The sequence below is a fragment of the Erpetoichthys calabaricus genome, chromosome 2, assembly GCF_900747795.2.
Source record: "Erpetoichthys calabaricus chromosome 2, fErpCal1.3, whole genome shotgun sequence".
Taxonomy (NCBI): Eukaryota; Metazoa; Chordata; class Cladistia; order Polypteriformes; family Polypteridae; genus Erpetoichthys; species Erpetoichthys calabaricus.
In genome coordinates, this window is record NC_041395.2 from 140,523,552 (window position 1) to 140,548,278 (window position 24,727).

The following is a 24,727-nucleotide window of genomic DNA, read 5'->3' on the forward strand; positions in this document are numbered from 1 at the left end:
AACCAGAACTCGAGTTAATCAAATAAATTACATTTTATTCTTAAATATATTCAAACAAGTGACAGTCTTACTATCAAACACTGGTTTACAAGGGGCGCTCTGCCTTACAAAAGTAATAAACCTGTTCTGTTCAAAGCTTTACTAAGGACCCCCATACAGTTTTTAGTAGGTGTGGGCAGTTCTGATCCAGGAGGGCCGCACTGACGCCTACAGGCCTTTTATTTTTCCAGATTAAGAGCCACAGGGTCGCTCCAGCTCTTTGGCCGCTGTGTAAATCAAGTTAGCGATTGTTCATTAATTTAAGTTCACTTCTGTTTGTTTCAAGTTCAATTAATGTCATTGTCATCAGCATGCCTGCTCATTATTAGTAAAAACAACCACTTAATACGTTTTGGAAACAAAAACACCCGAGCGATGAGGGGTCCTCAGTCTCTTATGTCCATGTTGTTAATTTTAAAAAAAAAATGGTTTGGAAGAAATCAGAGATGTAACCTGCTCAGAAATTACAGATGGCCTGTGTTGTATGCCAAAAGAACACCACCTCAGTGCCAAGATTGCCCCTCCGGAGTGCAGCAGTGCTCCAGCTAGAAGACCGTTGATAAATAGGAATGCTGCCTGACATTGAAAGCAAAATCCAGTGTTTTCAGCGAGGTGCTCAAGATTAACCAGTTAACAAGTATGAGGACAAGTCAAAAATTAAAGGCACCTTAAAAAGGGGAAGTTACCTAATGAGGAGACCCTTGGATATGAAGCAGCTTGTGCACAATTGCCAAAGATGGCAGTGCCATTTTAAAGGTGAGTATCACTGTCACTCCCAATGCAAGGCAATCCATAAAGCAGCAGTCTGAGGTGTTGGCAGGTGTTACTGTCACATTAAAAAAGGAATAATAATAATAATTAAAAAAAAGGCAGCACTGAGAGCCGATTCTCAGAAGCTTTTTGGAGTGGTCTTCAATGAACAGTGGACCACAGAAACTGCTAACAAACAAGTGTGATGTGCTCCACTGATTCTGAACACAGACATGAATGAAAACTGGCAGGCTGTTCTGACAGATGTGCACAACTGCAAAAAAAAAAAAAATTATTTCACGCTGCTTGATTTGAGTGTTTCATGCCACAAGTAGAGCAGGTTACCAAATCCCCATTTATATGGTGCTCTCAGTTCACATTTTAGTGAGGTCAGCAAACAGCTTTGTGCCAGGGGTGCTCCTGTACCACCCTGGGACTGACGTCAAGTGATTATGTAATGCCACCACCACTTTATCTGCCTGCTGGGGATGACCTCAGTTAATGTGGTTAGGAGTAGTGTGCGGTGGTGCGACAATGGCCAGTTCCCACAGCAGGGTACCATAGTGACAAAGGGACCTTTTGTGAGGACCACACAGACTCTTGTTTACTTGGCTATGACTACTATCTGCTGGGTATGAATTTTGTTTCTTCAACATAGGGGTCAGGATGCTACATTGTGTCACACAACTGCTTCTCCCCACACGATCCAGGAAACCCTCCAGTTTATCATCACAAGAATTCACTAGGATTTGTTCATTCACACAATGCAGTGGCCAAGGTCCTGTACCACAGACTGTATGGTTTTGAGGTTTGCATCGCTGATCAAATAGTGGAATCTGTGTGTACTCAAAGACCTGCTGACATTTACATGCCAAGCTAAATAAAAATTAGTGGCAAGGATGGGAAATGCTGTACCAGAAGCCGACATCCTCTGAGTGCTCGTCTCCCTCAGGGTTACCAGTGCACCTCAACTGGCAGAGCACAACCACACAACGCCCACTTGCTGCTGCAGAGTGTGCTAAGGTTTGGTTTAATTTTTTGTCTAGGGTGGGGGTGCCCAACAGTGTTTCAAAATGCAGGAGCTTTAGTAATTTGTGAAGTTTTACTAACCAGTCAAGCCAGTTGCTCAGGTGTTTTGGTTTACCAGTGAAGGCACACAAGGACCAGTTGTTTTGTTCAGTAATGCCACCCATATACCCCAATGGGCAGTTAACACTACTATGTGCTGACCTGGGAAACTGCTGGGGCAAACTTTGCTGAAAATTCCCAGGTTAACATGCATTTATAAAGCGTCCTTATGGAAGCAGATCAGACAAGTTGTGTTCCGTCTCCTGGTACAGTCTCACCATTGCTAAACACTTCAACTTGTGGATATGCTTGAAATGCCCTTCTTCTATCACTTTTATGCCATGGCACCCATATGTGCGTGTTTCTTTTAACTTGTGCACTTCTTTATATTTATAAAATTGTGTGATTTTACTGAAAGGAAAATTGCAGATCAGTGACAGATGTGACAATTACATTTTGACAATAAAGGGCAGTCATCAACATGGGGTTTACCTTTACAGCCCTGGCACATTTAGAAGTGACAAATGGTGTAGTAGGCATGATCAACTTCAAAAGGTGCTCAGGCAGTGTTAAGCTGCCTTTACTTTTTCATTTTATCCTCATACTTGATATTTCTTTATCAGTTAAGAGGGCAAAGGTGCATACAGTTATTGATAACATTTTGGAGCACAGCAGCTAATTTTAACACTTTGCATTCTGCACCTATTCATGAATAAGAAATCCCCAGTTCATTTTTAGCAGAAGGAAAAAAAAAAAACCCAAAGGCCTGTAGGATTCTGCTTCTGTTGCCAGTTACATGGACTGTAATGTACACTGCAATTTTCGAATATTCCTCTAAATATATCAAACAACAGGTAGAAACAGAATTCCTCCATTAAAGTTCTTCAGCTTTAATATTTTAGCAGGTATAAAAATTTACTTAGAAATGTTAAGTTTGTGTTGTACATTTTGCTGAAGAATTTTTAGTTCTCAAAAAAAAAAAAAAAAACACTTTAGTGAGGCAACTACAAATACTGTTTTATAAAATTGTCCAGCTCAGCTTCAAGTCCAGCTGCTTTAGATCTGGAAATAAACAAAAAAAAAATATTAGAACTGGAGACAGAAGACTGCAGGAAAAGAGCTCGGCCCGTCTGACAATCTCCAGGCAGCCAGTAGTTTAGATTTCTTTTAAATTGAACTTTACAGTTACACTGATGCCATCCCTTACTGGGTAGTAATCAACCTTTTTTTTATTTTTTGCTTACAACAACATTGGTACTCTATCACTACTTAAAAAAACAAAATCGCAATCTTCTGTGAAACTGAAGCTCAAACTGATAAAAGTAATTGGCATCCACCATTCCTTATTCCATAGTGCGGACACTTTGCTTTTGATCTAGGACGTCACCGGCATGGAAGTTAAAAGGCCTAATTAGATTGAGTAATTGGTCTGTTTGAGATATCATTACAAATTAATAGGACTGGTGTCCTCAATCTTTCTTGCTCCGCTGTGTCATCGTGTGAATCCCACTGAACGTGGACCAGTGAAGGGAAAGCAGAGAGGTGTCCGAGTAGGAATGGATGAAAGCAACAGCCAATGTAAAGGCTACAAGACCATCTCTGAAGTGGTTCATGTGCCTGTGATCAGTGGAGCTAATGTTATCAAGCAGAGGGACAGTTCAAATGGGAGAGAAAGAACAGAGGAAAATGTCAATAATAGATTCAGGCACACCATTAAGATCAAGGTCACTGTCTCAATGAAAGTGGGCTGCATGGTAGAAGACCCCACTTCTGAAAGACAAAAATGTCTGGCTGGAGTTTGCTAAAATACAAGTTGAGAAGCCCCAGTCCTTCTGGGAAAATGTCCTTTAGGCCGATGAAATTCGTTTAGAGCTTTTTGCTAATCTCTATGTTCACAAAAGATAAAACCACACTTAAAAGTGAAACATGGAGGAGGCTCGTTAGGATTATGGGGATGCTGTGCTGCCTTTTGCGAGCCCCAGGTTCCTTGAACCTGTGTTGAACTCAACAAGATCACAAGATTCCAAAGGCATTCTGGAGCAAAGCATACTGACTAGTGTCAGAAAGCTCCGAGTTAAGCACAGGTCACCGGTCCTCCAGCATGATAATGACCCAAAATACAGTATACCTACATCTAAGAGCATTAGGAGATGATTGAAAAGAAAACATTGCATTGCTCTGAACATCTATGGAAAGAAGTGAAGCTCACATTTAGGAGAAGGAAACCATCAAACTCGAGAACCCGAGCAGTTTGCTCAAAAATGGGTTGGCCAAGCAGTCAGTCGAGAGGTGCAGAAGTCTCGTTCAGGGCTAAAGAAAGCCCTTGATTGAAGTTATTACATCAAAAGGATGTGCTACACAATATTCAGTTAATTCTGTCCAGGCCATTTTGTTATCACTATGTTAAGTCCTAAATCAAAACAAATATCTACTCAACACAGTATGGAATAAAAAAAAAAAATAGCGGATGCCAATCACTTTACTTGGTTTTAACTTCTTTCACAGAAAATTGTTTCTTTTTTAAAAGTCAGTGGAAGGGTACCAATACTCACAGCAGCGGATGTAAAACTAAGAAGAAAATGGGACAGCATCACAATGAATGAGGGCAGTAGTCTAACGGGACAGACTGATCCCCTCGAGAGCACCGACGGAGCTTCAAGCCAGCAGTTACACACAAAAGCATTCGCATTAAATTTGGGCTCCTGGATTGTAGGTTTGGTGAATATGGAACAAGGCCCTCAATCGACTCAAACAGGAAGTTTTTAAAAATGGTCTGAATGAGACATCTGGGCCGCTTACATGCCGGCTAACCAAACAGGGATGACTGAGCATTCATACTCTCTATATAAACTTTACCAGGACAGACAATTCCACACCTGGATTGTGCTTGGCCCACCTTTAGGAGTCTCTTAATGTCTATACCCACCTTAAGGTGTCAGAATGCTTTTCCAAATCATGCAGCTGCTCAATCACTTGGGATAGCCTCCCTATTTCTTTTTCCAAATTTTTCTCAGTTAGGTCCACTTGCTGGCAAAGCTGGGCAAACGTGGTGGCCAAGTCCCTAAATAATGTAAATTAATGTAGTTTACAAAACATCACAAACAAGCAGGAAAAAAAACAAGATGAGATGTTTTAGTTCTGTAGATGGAGGTCTTCGTTGTCTTACTGTATGTGTTCTCCATTTATCATCCACTGGTTTTATACTAGCGTCACTAACCCATCAATCATGATTTTTAACTTACTGCTGAACCTGATGACTGCAGTTTGCACTTGTGAAGCCAACAATCATCTGCAGCTTCTCTGTTAAGTAGTCTACAAGTTGTCGTTTAAGTGCCCTTTCCTTGGCTTTGGTTGTCCAAGTCAATCTTTCATACAGATAAACCAATCCATACAAGCCAACAGAAAGTGCAATGGCCCTCCATCCCACTGTCCTCCAGACCTATAATGGAACCGAATAAAGAAAAGGTAAGTATCTACTCACAAACTGAACTTTAGTGTCAGCAACAAGCACTCCTTGGCAATGAAAATGTTTATTCATTCTTGCTTTTCTGTCACAATCCAAATTTGTCTAATCCTGAGTCTATGAAGATTTCTATTTGTGAAGACAGAAATCTTAATACTCGACTAAAACTATGAGGCATATCTACTAAAATCAACTTGACTCCACTTCTCTTATAAAGATGATGTTTACTTACCACACCACCAACTATGATGACAGTCATTGAAGTTCTTGATGTGAGTGACGCTAGGCCTGTTACCACTGAAACTACAAGTTCTTCCTGAGTGGCATTTTCTGGAGGTAAAGATGGAAGGCTGGAGGTGATAGGTGTTGATGCCAGTGTCTGAGAAATCTGCAAATATAGACAACAGTATCAGATACTGTACATCTTCCATTTTCTGGACTGGCTTATTATATTACAAGGTGACTGGGAGCCAGAGCCAAAGCCTAACAGCATTCCTGTCCACTAGTTTCTCATCATCATTTCATTTACAGACCTCCTGATAAAGCTCTATACTACGTACTATGACTGGGTAGGCCAACACTGCCAGAATGGAATGCCAGGGCAAAAAACAAACAGCAGTCTGATAAAAACTGTAAGGGTGGTAATCTGAAAAAATGTGGTCAATTTACCTGTAATGCTTTACGTGCATTTTGAGGTCCTAAAAAGCGATTAACTAATGAAGTCCAACCAAGAGAGAACTTAAACTCAATATCTTCTTGGAAATCTGCACACAGATGGGAACAATTTAAGCTATAGCTTAGGTCAAAATTCCAGCATGGGATGAGGGTGTGTACTTGACTCCAGGCACTAGGTGGTAGCAAAGGTTTCAGGGATTCTAAAACAAAAATGAAAACAGAACATTAGAAACTCGGACTAAACCACAGGAAGGGATGTATATCCCGAGATCAGCATTTTATCTGTTTTAAGTAAATTTGATAATTTAGATCTCTTTAGTCTGGCGACTGTGTTTTATGCTCCTGATCATGTCAACAGGCTTCCCTGCATTATGAACCACCACTTTATGGAAGAAACACTGAAAGACCGTCCCGTTGAATGTCATTTTCTTATTCTACCAATCACATTAGAGAGCTGTTTGGCACAGACCCTGTAGTTTAAAGGCTTTATATCATTAAACATAACTGATTTAGGTCCTCTCCACACTACCACATTTTCGTTTAAAGACACAGATTTGTCTCGTTTTTTTTCCATTTGTCCACACTAGTACGCTCTCCACTGCCAGATACTGACAGCATTTTAAAAAGTACTGTAATCTGAACAGGCAAAAACAGAGTTTTCTTGAAATGATAGTTAATTGCATTCTTATTAGTTCTTACTTATTTCGTAGCCCTTGTCTCCTGATTGGATTCTGCTATTCACCGATTTGTTACTCTTCACGGAAGAAAAAATTATTCCAGTATAACAGGCATAGAAGAGTTGCTTGTTGAGCTTCTTACCTGTATGCATCTAGATTGTGTTTTGTAAAGTTTGAATGCTGTATACATGTGTATTTGTTTCAGCTGTTACCTCTGCACTGGGCACAATTCCAACACAGGGCATGGAGAGATTATGCAAATTACACAGAGGATCAGAAAACTGGGATTGCAACCCAATCTCCTAAAACTGTTGGGCAGCCACACCAACCACAGCATGGACCAGTTGTCAATAGTGAAACAGTTACCTTTTTAATCTTTTATCTATATTTACACATCCATATGCATTTGTAATGCATTGTTATATGCTGTAATGATCTTTGGATGCATCCACCCACACACTGATGCTTCCAACCACAAAAGTGTACTTTTGCAGTAAAATGTCTTTTAAAAAGTGTTAAACTGTAAAGTAGAGAATAAAGAATTGTCATGTACATAGTCTACTGTATTTGCGTAAAAAATTGTTTGCTTCATAGCAACATTTTATATCATTAAACCCCTAAATGGTATGCAAAGATGCTACATCACCAGTCACTAGAGGGCACAGCACTCATATCTAATGATTAATAATATTTTACATTAAAATCAATAAAATTAAAAAAAAAAAATTTTTTTTAATTTTATTGATTTTAATGTAATCACACAACTTTCCATACAAGTAGTTTCAATTTTTACAATAATAGGATTGAAAACAAATTAACTCCCACCCCTGATAAAAATTTTATTTTAAGGGTGATTTAAAAGTACAACCAAGTGAAAGTTGTTTTTTTTTTGGTGCCCTTGTTCTCTGCGATGGGTTGACCACCTATCAAGAGTCAAATTCGGCATTACACCTGCTGTTAGCGTGGTAAAAAATGCAGAGCCCCTGGCAGTTTGTAAACATTTCACAGGGCTTTGATTTTTTTCCTTTAAATGTTTGTAGACTTTAATATAATAAATGCACAAATAAATAAAGGTATTGCGAAATGTGAGCATAAACGTGTCACAAATTTGTTACTTATTTAATTTTGTCCGTAATATTTCCTCCAAATGCATCATGAAATACGACTTGAAATAAAACAGTGACTTTCACTAGTCACAGTTGACAGGATGGGCGCTAACACATACTGTGTTTTGATTGGTGAACTGTCTTCTGTAGATTGCTCTTGCCTAATTCAATATGTCAGTGCAGAAGATGGAGTTAAATGAGATAGCACATGAATTAACTAGAAAAATGCTTACTTCTACCGATGAAATGGATTGTCCTAAAGTTATTACAGTATGTATTTCAGAGAGAAAAGTTGGAATGTGACATCAGAGTCTTTATTTATTATTAAACATGTGATAGCAAGCCGCTTTCAAGATCCTACAGGATCAATGTGCGTGCTTCAATGTTTGATGAATGGTTTGATGTGGTGAAGCAAATCATCAAACTTAAATGCTGACATATGAATATGTTCATGGTGCTTTTCTTTATCTATTTCATGCATAAGCAATACAAGCATCGTATATTCCTCATCGTCTTCTGTGCTGTCTTTTTTTTTTTGCACTTTCGCAACAGTATCAAAATATATGGCTGCATACTTGAGCCACAGAGAAAAAAAAAATTAGGGACACAGTAAAGATAAAAAAAAGCTCTATTTTGTGATTCAATTGGAAATTTCTACTTTGATCTTGAAATTTACACTTTAACTTTAATGACAAACTCTAAGATTAATCACTACGTGCTTCTGGGGCTTCTTCCTGCACAGACAACAGTGGCAGGCAGCAAATGCCACAGAGAGCACATTCAATTTATGTTAGTCTCTGCTCTCTGCACATTTAGAAACCTTAAATTTATACTTGATATCGCTCCATGATGAAATGTGTTATATTTTACAGATAAATCGTTAACTTCATTTAAATAATTAGTACTATTAATAAATTATACACGTGGGGTGGCACAGTGGTGGAGCGTTAGCGCTGGTATCTCACAGCAGGGAGTCACATCCCTGGTGTTGTTCCCTGCCTGCAGTTTGCATGTTTTCCTGGTGGGTTTCTACAGTGTACTCCGGTTTCCTTCCAAGGACATCAAGGTTTGGGGATCTGGTGATGCTAAAATGATGCTAATGTATGTGTGTGCTTGCATTCATCTTGTGATGAGCGGATGTCCTGTCCAGGGATTGTTTCTGCCTCACGCCTGATGCTTGTTGGAATGGGAACGTCTCTGGATTGTTGGATGTAATCATTAAACATCCTTTTCAGAAATACTGTGTCAAGATGTTTCGGGCGATTCACAAAACAGCGAAACTGAATGTTGTTTTCTCACCATGATAAGATCTCGCACTGCCACCTGGTGGAATCCTCCAGATTTGAATAAAGTATGCATGCAAGTATAAACAGTACACTGCTTGCATAGCAGCAGTGACCGCAGGTGCACACGTCGCATGTAGTATAAACCCGGCCTTAGGCTCCTGTATTTTTCCTCTCTAATATGAGAAACATTTACAGTTTTAATTTGGGCTACTGTTTGGCTAAACATTTGCATTAATCAAACAATTACAATTTTTAATAAAAATTAACTGCATATTAATCACAATTTATCATTTTTCCTTCAAGCATATTAATTTTTTTATAAAACAGAAATAACTGATTAATTTCTAATAAAAGCAGTTTTAATAATTGCTTGCTTGTGCATATTAAATTATTTCAGTTAGTTTATTGAAAAGTTTTATGTAATAGAAACAATCCCACCAAACAACTCCACCAACCCTCAGGAGTTGCTACAATATTCAGGAAAATTAATACATATAGTTCGAACTGCTACGTTGCAAGGCAACATACCAGAAATACTAACAGTTACTCAAACAATTAAATATTAATAAACTGAAACAAAAAATCCTAGTTCAGCTTTTTTTGCACAATTAAGAATGGTTATAGCTTGGGTTGTGCTTAACTGTGTCATACACTCGAGTCAATTCTGCAGCCTTTACCTGGAGAAGAGGACTCATTAAATAGATTGAAAATGTGTAGAGGTTAGGCTTTTAAATAGCAAAGAGCAGGCTGAAAAAAAAAATAATGTGTATTTGACACGGTTATTTATTTAGAAATTTTAAATTGTACACTATAGTAGAACAGATCATTAATGAATTAGAAAATATTTTAACCTTCAGCGAAGATGGTAGGAAATATTAGCATGATCAATTTGCACTGATTGTTGCCTAGTTGTATTGGTTACAGTATAATACAGGCTATGTAGATTACAATTTTGGCAACAGGAGGTAATACACAAGCAACAACAACATACCATGTCTGCATTGGGGAAGTCTGAGTGAGGCATAAGTGAGATATAAAGAATCAAGTGATTCCACTCTGTGTCATCTGCTCTTTAGCTGCTCGAACATGGGTAGCACCTGCACCATGCTGTTTCAGGGCATTCTGCCATACACTAAGATGTATACTTCAGCAGTCTCTTACATTTCATTGGCGAAAGAAAAAGAAATCAGGTTAGGGTACGATGCTGACACAACTGCTTGGGTGGTGCAGGGTAAGAACTGCTGACTCATAGTCAAGAGGGTGTGGGTTCGATTCTGGGCGCTTCCTAGATTTACCATTTTGAGAAGTGAACTGCTCTTATTGTTACTATTATAGAATAAAAACATACATTTGATTTGAGTCTGTAACAACCAGTGTAAATTTATGGTACTTGTAAAGGTTAGCCTTTTTTTTTTTTTTTTTTTTAAATTCAGTTTTATTCTCTTAGTCACATTCACACTTCCCCTGATCAGACACTGCTGTTTTTAAATAAAAGACATGCTATAACAGATGTGAACTCCGATGAGGGTTCTACATTGGAGAAAGAGAACAGAAGCCCTCCCCGCAAGAAATGTCCACTCACACATAAGAACAACGCAGTAAAGGCGAAAGATGGCACCTGTACTTTGACTTTACACCTTAGGAAGTAAATAAATATAGGTAAGCAACATTCAATGTGGAATGTATAGAAGTACCATGTAAATGTTTTTCATATAAAGACCATCAAGAAACATAATCGCAAATGCAAATTTGCACGGTACCTTGGCGAGCTCTTGAGGCCCTGCTGTTTCATTGAAGGACATGTGTGGTAGATTCATCGGCAGGATGACGCCCAACCTATTGCTGCATTCAATCGGTGTCATCTTTCACCTTTACGCCTGTTACAGCAGCATTGTTCTTATGTGTGAGTGAACATTTCCGGCGGGAAGGGCTTCTGTTCTCTTTCTCCGATATAGAACCCTCATCCTCATCTGATTTCACCTCTGTTATAGAACGTCATTATTTGAAAACAGCAGTGTCAGTGGCCCAGAATTGAACCCACAACCTCTTGGTTATGAGTGGCAGTTCTTACCTCTGCACCACCCAAATGGTCACGTCAGCATTGTACCCTAACCAGATTTCTTTTTCTTCAGTTATATTCTTGAATAAAACTGCACTTGTTTTGTTATACTTGTACCTTTTGTGAAAGTGTTTATTTGATATTTGGACTTCAGTCTTCACACATGCTACACTTCATGTCAAAATTTTGTCATTAGTACTATAAAATGAAAAAAGTTTGTTTTTAGCTATGTGTTCAACATTTCTTACCTCGCATTTCCTGTCATCCTACATTTACCCAGATCACTGTAGACACAGAACACACATGAAATGCATGTGTTCCAAATAGCAATATATTATTTACCCTATACAACCCCAGGCAACTCACACCCAGATAAACAGACCTGAGCTGGGAGAATTTTTTGTCCGACTTGAGCTGCGGCGGTGTGGGGGATGGGATAGAAGGTTGCGTGCTGCTTGACACATTTGCAAAACTAAACATGATAATGGAGAGGTGAGAAGGAATTTAAGGTGGCCTGAGATTTCAACTTTTTTGTAGGCTTCATCGATTCTAGTGTTAAAAAGCTAGTGTATATATGAAACGATGTGCATGAAAATACTGGTCAAATTGTGTCCCTTATTGATTCAATAATGGTACACTGCATTTTATGTTTCAACGCGGGATGATCCAATATTAAAAGAGATGAGTGGCAACTCTGCTCGTATAGGTGGATAAACACCATTATCAAGAAACACAGGTAACCATCAAACGTTAGTAATAGACTTGGATTCATTTGGCACTGCTTCATTAACTGAAGTGCGGTCAAATTAACTGCATTAAATTAATGCATTTAGGCATAAATTTGTAATCTTTAACCACAAATGTTAAAGGAGATTAATCAGTACCTCTAGGTTTAAAGAAAAAAAACTTTAAAAGGAAAAAAAAAAAAAAAAAGATATTCATCATTCTACCACACTGCAGATTTACAGCAAAATTACTTTATGATCCCTGCTGTACTTCAGATGCCAACCAGTAAAAATAAACTTCCAACAATTTTTGGCTATGCACTAAAGGATGAATGGTAACTATAAAAAGAATCATTGATCATGCAAATATATAACAGTCTCATAATACCCATCATGTCCAGCTTGGCACTCTGAACTGTTGCATGTATTGCATTGCTACATCGGTCAGTCAGATTCCTCCCCATGCCTTCCTCAATGTGTCTGTTGATGTCCTGTATAAATGACAGAATAAGATAGATTGTAATATGCATATATGGTCACTTATAGCATTTTTTTATTTGTATTTTGTTTTTTCTTTGAAGACTTACATTCTTGTATGCTTTTAACACTTGGGGTGATGGGTAAAAATCTCCATGGAATTCTTCAACCAAAACAAAAAGACGACAAATCTCATCGGTCATTGCATTAGAAACCTAAACAGCAGGATGACAAAATATTTAAAAGCAAACAAAAAAAAAACCAACAATCACCTGATGTAAGATGAAAACATGTAGCACAATTAGTAAAACAAATCTCCTGAATATCTATTTAGGTACTGAACAAAAACATTTCCTTGGCAACAGCAGTAAATGTAGTGATGTAAAGAGCCTCAAGTTGGATGAAATTGAGTAGGCAGTGGGAATCGACTTGTATACTAGTCAATTTGGGGTGGCGGCATAAAAAAAAAATGTGGTATTGACAAGGAATCTTGATCATAAATAAAAAAAAAAAAGCATAACCTATAATGAGGCAAGCTACCACATCCCATTTTGTGCAATTTCCATTCCCTAACTCTGGATTCTTCCGTCTATGATATTTATTTAGTACTCTAGAGATACAGATGGTATAGTCCATTCAATGACACGCTTTAGAGTTAAACAACTTCTGTAACTCTTTAGTTATCCCACAACGTTCTATGTCCACTGCTAATTTGGAAAAACAGTAACTAAAATGTCTGGGCAGTTTTCAATTTACCTTTGTTTCCACTTCTTCAGAAATCTTGAGAATTTTATTCTTAACATCTTCAGTGAGTCTGTTTATCTGATTGTGAACATAATCGAGGTTGCTTAAAATATTTTCCTTCATGTCCTCAGACTGTTTCCTAAACAAAATAAGGGCATCTTACAACTTATTATACTCTACAAGAAAATGTGGTTATTACAAATACAGATTTAACAAAGTATAAAAAATAGAAACCAATCTGTATATAAACAATACATTTTCAATTAATAATAAACACACACAAAAATGGGCCACATTAGGATCAGGGAAGACAAACATAAGGGTTTCCTCTTTAGACAAAGGCTGGGATATTTTAAAAAGGAAGTTCAAATGTTTGAGATAAAGCACTTGCAAAACCCCATGTCCAACCCTAAAATCAGTTTTATGTCCATTACATGTACAAAACAAAATGGTTGAATGCACCAAAACAAGCCCCTGCTTCCCACAGAAATTCACATAATTTCAAAACCCATTTACTTACCTTATATATATTTCATTCATTTTATTCTCTTGGATAGCCCATGGAAAGAGTATCAGCACAATATTTATCATAAATGATTAAAACCGAGTCAGATTTTTTGGGTGTTTACATTTTGAAGTGTAGGTATTAATAAAATATTGATTTTTACCCATCAATCACTAGATTTTCATCAGTTTTTTTTATGTATGAATGATTTCTGATGTGATTCAGTTTGCGGTTCACAATTATGTAATTGGTCAAAATATTCTTGGAGATATCCTGCTATCCTTGCATAAAATGTAAGGTGGTATAATTTCTCCAAATGGTTGAAAGTACTAGGGTGTTGTACCGTGTTAGCCATTATGAATGTAGAGAAAAGCCAAGCAAAATGACACCTTTTATTGGCTAACTAAAAAAATTACAATATGCAAGCTTTTGAGGCAACTCAGGCCCCTTCTTCAGGCAAGATGAAGAAGGGGCCTGAGTTGCCTCGAAAGCTTGCATATTGTAATCTTTTTAGTTAGCCAATAAAAGGTGTCATTTTGCTTGGCTTTTCTCTACATCCAAATGGTTGATAATTACACAGACCTGGAATTGCTAAATGATTTTGAATTTTTACTAGCTGTACTTTATGAAATCTGTTTAACAACAATAATGTTCATTTTCACAGAACACTTTCATACATTAAAATGTTTCAAAATGCTTTCCAATAATGTTAACCCTTACTACTCACACTATTTCTCGTCTCATAAGTACTCTCATGGTGTACATTATGTACCAGTGTTAAAATGGCTATGTACAGTGCATCTGGAAAGTATTCACAGTGCATCACTTTTTCCACATTTTGTTATGTTACAGCCTTATTCCAAAATGGATTAAATTCATTTTTTTCCTCAGAATTCTACACACAACACCCCATAATGACCTGTAACATAACAAAATTTGGAAAAAGTGATGCGCTGTGAATACTTTCCGGATGCACTGTATATGCACATTGTGAGGTTGTAATATAAAATTCTGCAATAATCTTAAATTTTACCTGTTTTTAATGCAACTTAATACCATATTACTGAATAGTATTACACAGTCTAGGACTATCTGAAAATAAACCTGATCCACTTCTCTAGTGCTCATTCATCACCAGTCACACTTTCATCCACTTCAGAATTGGCACATGTATCACAATTCATTTCATTTGTTGAATGCTGAATGTCACTGCAAGAAAAAAATCTCACTGTTATCATATATACGTAAGTACCTGCACAGTGTTCCAAATGCACCATATGGAACTTGCAACTGTGCATCCACTCATAAAACCGGCTGGGGGCACGTTGGAGGGAAACCATTACGACACTGAACTTGTAGTTAATCAAGCTGAGGATAGATGGCGGATGCTGCCAGTAGGTTTAAGTAAAAGGACACTGGACAAAATCAACTGAGATTGGTGTACAAAATACACCAGCCTGAGTAGTTAAGACTTTTTTTCAGTTTTTCTCATTTCTTCATTTAAATAAACATTTTGCATTTCTGTTTCTACATTTAGTGTGTAAAGACAGAAACGCTCAGAATTTTTCTTTTTTCATAGGTTAGCAAACTTCAGCATTTTAAAATACAAACATTTTACCATTTATATCTTTATAAAATTAAGTTATGTTTATTCCATATATATTCATTACAGACATAAGTTTTAAAACACAGGTTTCAATATACCAAAATTATGATTTAAATCAGACTGTTCAATCGGAAATAGACAGCTAATTAATAATAAAAAAGGCCTACTGTGTTATACAACCTCTTTATTAACTAAAACAATAAGAGTTTTGTAGAAGCAGAAGTTCAGCAGACTTACTTAATGTCTTGATTACGAGTCAGACATTCTTACCACTACACCACCAAAGCGGTCAGATTATAAGAGTTCTTTTTCTGCAGTTATATTCTTGAATAAAAGCGCACTTGTTTTGTTATACTTTTACCTTTTGTGAAAGTGTATATTTGATATTTGGACTTCAGGCTTCACACATTATACATTTCATGTCTACATTTTGTCAATTATTACTAAAACATGAAAAATGTTTCTGTTTTAACAAAGTATTTACATAGATTGTTGTAGACACGAAACACACATGTATGTATTCCAAATGACAATATATTATTTACTCTCTACAACTCCAGCACGTCACTCCAAGATAAACACTGAGCACTGAGAACCTTCTTTGCAAAATGAACTGCAGCGGTGGATTGGGGGATGGAATAACAGGCTGCTTTGCTGCTTGTGTTGATCGACACATTTACAACACAAAAGACGCTGACGGAGAGGTGCGAAGGGAGTTAAGGTGGGCCGGGATTATGAGTGTTTTGTAGGCTTTGATAATTCTAGTGTTAAAAATAACATCAGTGAAATCTTGCCGAATTCTGAAGAAGCTCTGCACATTTCAACGCAAAATAAGATTTTTTCTAGTTTTGGACAATATAAAATCTAATTTTCTCACTGCGTTACAGAGGATGCATTAGGATACTTCCTAATGTATAAAATTAGTCGACGCTCTAATAATATGTAGTTTAGGAAATAATGGTCATGTTATGATCACACAGTCTACGTTTTCACCAGTTATGGGTAGAAGTGTCTACAAAATAAATTTCCAGAGGCAAGTGTTCAATCTCATCATTCCTTCTCCTGTCTGAAATAATCTGTCTCAATATTTCATAAATCACTACATTTATATTGATAAGCTGAATGTACAGTGCTAACTTCAGAAACACACTCAGAGCAGTAGGGTAAACCGTTAAAGTAATGTGCATTATGTTGTCCAGTTACTTTTTAAAGTTAACGAGTAACCTAATGCGATGCTTATCTTTTTGAAGTAAAAATATGTGCGTTACTATTATTCCACCAGTACCAGGTGTAAGGCAAGGGTCCTCTGCAGGGCTCAGTCACACAGCCAAGCCGAAGAGTATGATGCGTGTAATCCAGTAAAAGAAACCTATAAATAATCATTTGAGTAAACAGAGTTAAAAAACCCAAGGAAATGATCACAGGAATCACATGTTTATTTTCGTGTTCACAGTGACCAATGACGACGTTTAACTCTTTTCTGCGTAGTGCAATGACAACAAATAATTTTGACAAAGGATAAATCCAAAAGATTACCTACATTTACATTTATTTGATTGCACATGCTTTTTTTATCCAAAGTGACTTAAAAAAAAAAAAAAAAAAAAAAAGGTCACCGTAATCAAGTAACACCAGTCTAGAGACTGTGTGGAACAAGTGTTACAGGACAAGGGTACAAAATTGACTTCCACAAGTGAATAGCTCAAAACAAAATATAAGCTAGTTATAATTCCAAAATATGCAAAACATAACAGCTATCACTTAGAAAATCACCAAGCAAACACTTCTTGAACAAATTGAAGGAGTCAAAGAGTTTGAAATGGAGGTGGGCAGCATATTCCACCAACCAGGACATGAAGTCTGGACTGAGATTTGATACCATGCAGAGGTGGCATCACCAGACACCATTAATCAGCAGATCTGAGTAGGAGAAGGAGCATAGGACCTCACACGTGTCCCCATATACATAGGTGCAGAACAACCGACTACTCTGTTAAGCAAGCATCAAGGATTTGAACTTTATTCATGCCACTACAGGAAGCCAGTGTATTGATCAGAATAGCAGTGACATGTGTACACCTCAACTGGTTGAACTCCAGACCTACAACTGCATTTTGAATCATTTGCAGCGGCTTGGTGATACATGCTGGTGCTTCTGCCAGCAGAGAGTTGCAGTAGCCCAGCCATGACAAGACCTGAGCCTTGAGTAGGAGTTGTACTGCATACTCTTGTGGATATTGTACAGACTGAATCTGCAAGACCGAGAGAACAGCAACATGGTCCTTGAAGGACAGCTAGTCATCAATTACTACCCCAAGGTTGCATACTAACATGGCAGGTGTTAGTGATAATGAACCAAGCAGAACAGAGATGGATGGCTGAATAGACAGATGAGCTTTGCCAGGTTGAGCTAGAGATGGTGATCCTTCATCCACGTTGCAATATTAGTGACAGATGCAGAGGTTCTAGCCGATACTGTGTAGCCCTCTGGAGGGAATGACAGGTATAGCTGCGTATCATCAGCATAGCACTGATAACAGAAACAGTGGGACTGCATGAAAAGGCCTTCTGAGGAGGTATATAAGGAAAACAGGGGGGTAACACAGCTTTTTAAAAAAACACATTTCCACATTAACTGGGTTATTCACCCTAACCCGGTTATGTGTGAGCATGTAAACACACATACTGTTAGGGCTGACTGCTATGGTAAGTTGGTAATTCCCCTTTTCTTTTACATGTGTAACCCCAGGCAATTAGATAAAGGACAACAATGGGCAGGAGAAAAAGTGTTATAGATAATATGCCCAAAATAATAAACAAAGTAAAATGAGTGCGACAAAGATACCATTTCAACCAAAATAGAAATTCATTTTGCATCCAAATCCTTACTACTAGGTGCCTCTGTCTCTGGTACAGCTTGGACTTTGCCCCCATTACTCCCTGCATAGGTCATGCCATGGCTTGGTCTGCTTTATGGGTGGCATATGGCTGAGAGGAGAGAGAGAGGCCTCATTTATCCAATTGTAATGGTTTATGAGACACCTCATTTATGAGCAGCTCGTGTACTTCCTAATCAACTTAGGAACATTCAGCCCCCATTCCAGCCCAGCACAGCTTTGTTCCCATCAGCATTTTTTGATTGCACAAATGTAGTTTCATGCAAACAAAGAAGGGATACATCGGTAATTAGGTCATAAAGTGCTTTCTTGAACCTACCTTCTAGTCCACGATATGCTGACTTATTAATGGCGTTTCATCTCAGCTCACCTGTATTCGCCCAGGCTAGCTGACAGTCAGTTTCTGAGATTTTATCTATACTAGTTCTAATCTGTAGTAAGTACAACAATCTGTTTCTAAAGTATTTTTTTCTCCAAGTACATTTTTACTCATAATATTATGAAACTTTTCTCATGGCAGTCTCTATAAAAAATTAATTTGAGCAGTGATACATTAATTAAGTCATCATTCCCCTAGAATTAAAGGGTTCAGTTGCCAACTATATGTTGTATCAGCAGAGTCAAGTGTTTTGAATTCCAAAATAAGGAGAACATGTTCAAAGATATTTACAAGATTTAACAAATGGCAAAAGGTTGTAGCCAACAAGAAAATAGTGTGTGAATAACTAAAATATACTGTTGAAAAGAAGGAAATTTGCATTTACTTGCATTTGAGTAAGGATTAAGAAACTTCCGTAGCTCTGAAAAATCTCTTGAAGAAGATTCTGATGCAGGGTGAAGAAGTGTTCTCTGATCAGAGAGCAGTATTAAATAAAACTTTAAATTTAATATTTGGTGTCAACAGAGCCATTATATTCCAGAGGCTAATTTAAACGCAAAATAGAACAAGATAAGGGAGAAAAGTGCTAAATAAAATACACTCATTAAAGACTCACCGTTTGTCAACAGCTGCAAAATTGATTGCATCCATGATAGCTTTCACATTCTTCATGATCTGTTTAGCTGTGAATGTGTGCTGCTCAAACTTTGTTTTCACTGCTGACTGTGAGATACACTCCTGTGAGGCCATAACACATTACTGTGACATTGCTACCAAACTAAAGCAACTAAAACAGTAAATAAACTTTGAAGATACAGACATACTGCTGCCAGCTTAACAGGATAAAATTGACATATTGCAGCATGCCTGTACCCAAAAATGATGGAAAAATGGAGTAAAACAAGAAAAAAAAGCACACCAGAATGCTAAAATAATTTTCCAACATCTTATGCATATTTTTACCCAAAATCCATAAAACCTGAAAACCAACCATAGCTTATTTTTTTTAAATAAAAACTCCTAACAAACACAAAAATGATGAAACAATAATTATGTTCAAAAGCAAAAAATTAAAGGCAGTTTAAAAATTAAATATACTTTTACAGTATGTTACAATGAGGGGGGGGGATTGGAGAATGGGGCAAGTGTGCAATCTGTAATTAAATCAGAACAAGTGAATGCTTTAAAATTAAGTCTACTTGTGAGGATCTGTATATACTAAAGATTAAGTACAAAATTAAGTCCTTCTATTCTTTATTTAAAAAAAACAAACATACACAAAAAACACTGCTCTTCTTCACTGCAATACTGATAGCACCACTGTACTATACACGATGACTACTGGCTATGAAAGCTATACCCTTGAATATACTTTGTACTAAACAATATCACTCTTGCTGTTAAAATGTCTCAGGAATATTTTTGAACCCATCCAAGCTTCTCTCCCCAGTATTGTTTGCTGTTTATTTTCATTACCTGTTTTCAGTTTATATTATGTTTATTTGACATGGTATCATACTTTCATTTGCTCTGTAAAATGCCATGTGGTGGCACATACTGTTAGCAGTAAAAATATAAAAAAAAAAGAGTGAAAGATATTTTTTTCCTCTTTAAAGGAGAGGGTCTTTGGCATATATTGGCAAAATACAGCATGAAATGAAAGTATGCCCTGGGGTAAATTGAATGAATGGGTTTAAAACCATTTTTAAACATACAAAATGGCTTTTTTTCCTGAATTTAGTTTAGGGCATGGACCCCACAGTATAATAATGTAGAGACATCACATAATGCATATGCAAGATATATTATGAAGTTACACATCAGAGTTTTTGAGCATTGATGTTTATGTCACAGTGTTTGTTGGCTTCAAATAAGCAGTAGTTTTAAACTGAACTAATATACTAAGCTGTAGATGCTGCCATGTCAGTCTGCTTAAGAAAACACAACGAATTATAATATTCTTGTATATACAGGAATTGTACCTGTCTTGAATTTGTATGCATTTATTTTAAAAAATTTTATTTAGTAAAAACAGATTATGTTAAACAATTTATGATACTGCAAATAGATTTGGAAACAAGCAAAAATGATAATACACATAATCTGAATAGAATGCTTCCTTTAGTTTCCAACATTTTTGGTTTATCTATCCAAGAAAGAAACAAATAATTCACATATTATGTTTGTAAAACATAATATAATTAATTAATAATTAATTATAATTAATAAATAAATAAGGAAATAAATAGGTGATGTTAAAAATATCAATGCTAAATTAATGAGCACATTTTATTTCAAGAGAAACATTTAAAATTAAAAAAAAAAAAAAAAAAAAAAAAAAAAAAAAACGCTTTTTTGGCTAAATGGTAAAAATAAGTAAAATGGAAAACTACCATTACACCTCACCGAAGCCAATCTGAACTTCAGCAGTGAAGACAGAAGTCTGACAAAGCAGCAACTGTTAAGAGGTGTCAGAATAAAATGATAGACACATAAATAAACCGTCAAAGATGTACAAAACAGACTTAAACCAGTGGTAAAATGTATGCAAAAATAAATATATACAAGTGTTTACATATCACAATCTGGGCATTTTATAACACTTTAAATCCATTCTGTCTATATTAGATACTATATAGTTTGATTTTCCAGTCAAACACACAATAAGGAATTATAGTAAATCAGCAGTGGAAACCTTGAGATCGGTGTTGTTTAAACATTAATTGTAATTTATGAACATCAACTCAGTTGTGAACTGTTCTTTTGTTTCATGACACTTGCATATTATCATATATAGCTTATGTAAATTTACATATCTGAGAAAACTTGCCTTAGCATGATAAAGCGATAATAATATAAAAATAGTGATAGCAAAGTATCCCAATAAAGTTAAATGAAAATGAAGAACAAGCAAAATTTTTGCTCCTAACTTACCTTAAACGCTTGTTCAAAACTCTGGAACTCTTGCAATCTTGCCTGAAATCCCTCAGCTAAAGCACCACCTAAAAGCAAAATTCAGATGGTAGTGAAGTGTCTAATTTTGACATTGTACTTCCTGTTTTGGTACAGTGTGAATGTGTTCATGTAAGCATAACATTATTTGCACATATGCCTAAAAAATCTTTTAGTCCAGGTACTTTTGTTTCGCTACAAATTCCAAATGACATTTTAAATCGATTAAAGCTATGAGCTGGCCCTGTAAAAATGAGAAAATGTATGTAAATGTGCTTAAGAATAAAGAGTTCAGAGTTAGTTCCAGGCAAATGTTGCAAGTATAGGCACTAATTTGAAGAGGTTGAGGGATGAATGAATGGGCAAGGTATATTGTAACAATTAAGGGTGATGTTGTGGAGATGTGACAGAAAAAAAAAATTAAATGGAAAAAATGAGGGATAAACAAAAGGAGACTACAAAGTAAAAAAGGCATAAATAAATATCTAGGCCTTCCTCCACAAAAAAAGAACAAATGAAGCATATGAAAACAATATTTTAGAAATGTTAGTGAATAGGTATATAGTTGTTGCTTCTGAAGAATTTCCAAGAAACATTAGTTTTACATAAATGAAACTTATTTCACTAATCAAATATGCTCACTTTTACCTAGTCAATTAGGTTCAAACATGGGTATAATGCTCAGAAATAAAGAAACATAAAACATTCTGTAATTCCACCCCATGTTCATCTTCTCAAATTTTAACTTTATGCTTACTGACCAATGAGCACTGAATATTTATATCTGTCTGTCAAGAAATATAACCGTATATAAACAACTTCATAGCCTCTCACATTTAGTATATTTAGAGCACAGTTAACATGCTACTTTTAATATTAAGCTATTTATAATTTTACTTACCTCCTTCTGGCATGCCTTGAGCTTTGTGCATTCTTGTATTGAGTACTTCTTTAGCCGACACAAAAAAGATTCTATTCTGAGCCTCTTGATAATCAGCTGCCTTGAGCTCTTCCACAAGAAAGTTTACACACCTATCCATATGCTGTCTACGAACCTTTGTCAAAAATTAACCAAACATTAAACTTCTATTTTGCATGACTGATCTGTGAATAATTAAAACCATTCCAGTAATATTAAAAAAATACAAAATAATAAAAATATAACCAATATTTGTATAGTATGATATACTGTATTGTAGACAGTTCCTACAGCTTTTTTATGCTTGTTGGTAAAAGTAAAGCATTTGCAATACAAACTCAACAGTAAAAAGAACATTCCTTTAATTGTTATTTCATTAAGAAGTGCATATAAAACTGAACAGCACAGACAGCAACCTCAGTGGAGAGTGACCTGGAATGCCATGTTTCATGAGGGGCGCATGCACCATCTTTCTTGGAGGACCAGAGGTCTGAGTATTACTAGTTGCCAGAAAAACTGATGAAAGTGAATCCTGCACATGCACATCCTAATAAACTATGAAAGATTCTTTCAGAAACACAGTGTGTGATGTTTTGTTTTTGATAAACAAACACATAAGAAATGTGTACGTTTTCATTGTCCCAAATTACTTTTAACTGTTATTTTTACTTATTATTTTTTTTTTTTTGTTATTTGCTTAGCAGATGCTTTTATTCAAAGTGACTTGCAAAAGAGATCATCACACGAGTAACATCAGTCTTGGGAGACCGTTTAGGAAGACGTGTTACAGAACAAGGTTACAAAATGCATAGTCATTTATTTTACTGTATAGTTATTACTTACAAGCACATTTACATATACATATGTACAGATAAATATTTTATATATATATAAAATTTTAGCTGCATCAACTGCAAGACAAATTCAACCGTGAAAGTGGTGCTAGTTTACATCCATTATTTACATTTTACAAATGCAAAATAATTTCAATAAACAAAAAAATAAATCAGAATAGGAATCCATCCTAAACGTTCTATTTTTTATAAAAGTATGTATATGTATAATCATTCTGAGATATGGTGGATTTTTTTTTTTTTAGTGAAACCATCTATTGCAATCTGTGTTTTAATTTTGCACTATTCATTATTAATCTAGAGAACAAAGAAAAAAATGTTTCTTTCTTGATTAAAATACGCTGAGTATTTTAGAAGTACTTTCAGATGAAACCAAAGCCAACACAGAAAATTTAAGCAGTGGTAGTGCTGCTGCTTTGCAGTAAGGAAACTGTGGAAGATTGTAGGTTCGCTTCCCGGTTCCTCACTGTGTGGATAGTGCTTTGAGTACTGAGAAAAGCGCTATATAAATGTAATGAATTATTAAATGTAATGAATTATTATTAACTATACATATTTACTATTTTGTCCTCTGTGTTTAAAAAATGACTAAAAATACTTGTCCAGAACACTTTTTCAGAGGGAAAAATGAATTATGGGCTCATGAAGACTAAATGAAGATTCTCAAGATTTTGTTTGAAGTGAGCATTAGAAATAAAATATGCAGACTATAGAATACCTAAAAGCTACAGTGTGAAAAACACTCCACTTAACTCAACAACATAATTTCATAAGATAATCCTAACTCTGTTGATACAGCATTATTAACAGGCTGCACAAATTTTGTAACTGAAATATTACATTAGTTTCCTTTTCACTGCAACAGATTTTTTGTCTTAAATTTTTGTATGATGCCCAATGAATGCAACTCACAACAACACAAATGCAGTAGATGAAGACAAAAGAATTTTAAAAAGATTAAAAAAAAACCAAACACAAACAAAAAAAAAACCACACACACACACACAAACAAATAACCATAACATACTGCAGTACTAAAAGTATCACACCTCACTTGAATGATCAGAAACTTCATCCAACCTGGTTTTGGTGCTGATAATGGTGTAATGTGGACACTTCCCTCCGAGTTCTTAGATTTTCTAAATATATTATAATAAAATCCAGTGTCTTAAACAATGTCTTAATGTTATCATGTCAGGGCTACATCTAAAAGGAAATGTCTGCTTGTCAGAGTACAACATTTCACACATTTTAATGTTTAACTACTGTATATTATCTTTAGGAGTCCAGTTATGTTCAGCTACTAAAATAATTCACCTTTTAAATACATTTCCTTTAATTTTTCAATCTGCAGAAAATACAACAAAAAACTTAGCAAACCAGTGCTTATCAACAATGTGCATCACTGTAAGAGAGGATTTCTAAGTGAGTAGAGATAGAAAAAGGGAAATACACCAAGAAGATAAACAGGTGCCAGGAAAGGAAATCCAGTGTCATTAAGAAAGTGTCAAGTAGGACTGAAGGAAGAATTTAGCATTGGACTGAA

General features: G+C 36.0%; 1 protein-coding gene across 1 annotated transcript in view; it reads right to left on the bottom strand.

Moving 5' to 3' along the window:
* Window positions 1-14: 14 nt before the first annotated feature.
* mfn1b (mitofusin 1b) overlaps window positions 15-24,727 on the bottom strand; it is a 46,533-nt gene continuing 21,820 nt past the window's right edge. The window contains exons 8-18 of the mRNA XM_028794582.2: window positions 22,310-22,463; window positions 21,391-21,458; window positions 19,073-19,194; window positions 13,082-13,208; window positions 12,436-12,540; window positions 12,237-12,339; window positions 5,990-6,195; window positions 5,553-5,708; window positions 5,100-5,296; window positions 4,784-4,918; window positions 15-2,919 (exon numbers count right to left, since the gene is read on the bottom strand). Of these exons, the coding sequence (XP_028650415.2) occupies window positions 2,862-2,919; window positions 4,784-4,918; window positions 5,100-5,296; window positions 5,553-5,708; window positions 5,990-6,195; window positions 12,237-12,339; window positions 12,436-12,540; window positions 13,082-13,208; window positions 19,073-19,194; window positions 21,391-21,458; window positions 22,310-22,463 (1,431 nt within the window). The 3' untranslated portion in view covers window positions 15-2,861. The remainder of the gene's footprint in view (window positions 2,920-4,783; window positions 4,919-5,099; window positions 5,297-5,552; window positions 5,709-5,989; window positions 6,196-12,236; window positions 12,340-12,435; window positions 12,541-13,081; window positions 13,209-19,072; window positions 19,195-21,390; window positions 21,459-22,309; window positions 22,464-24,727) is intronic.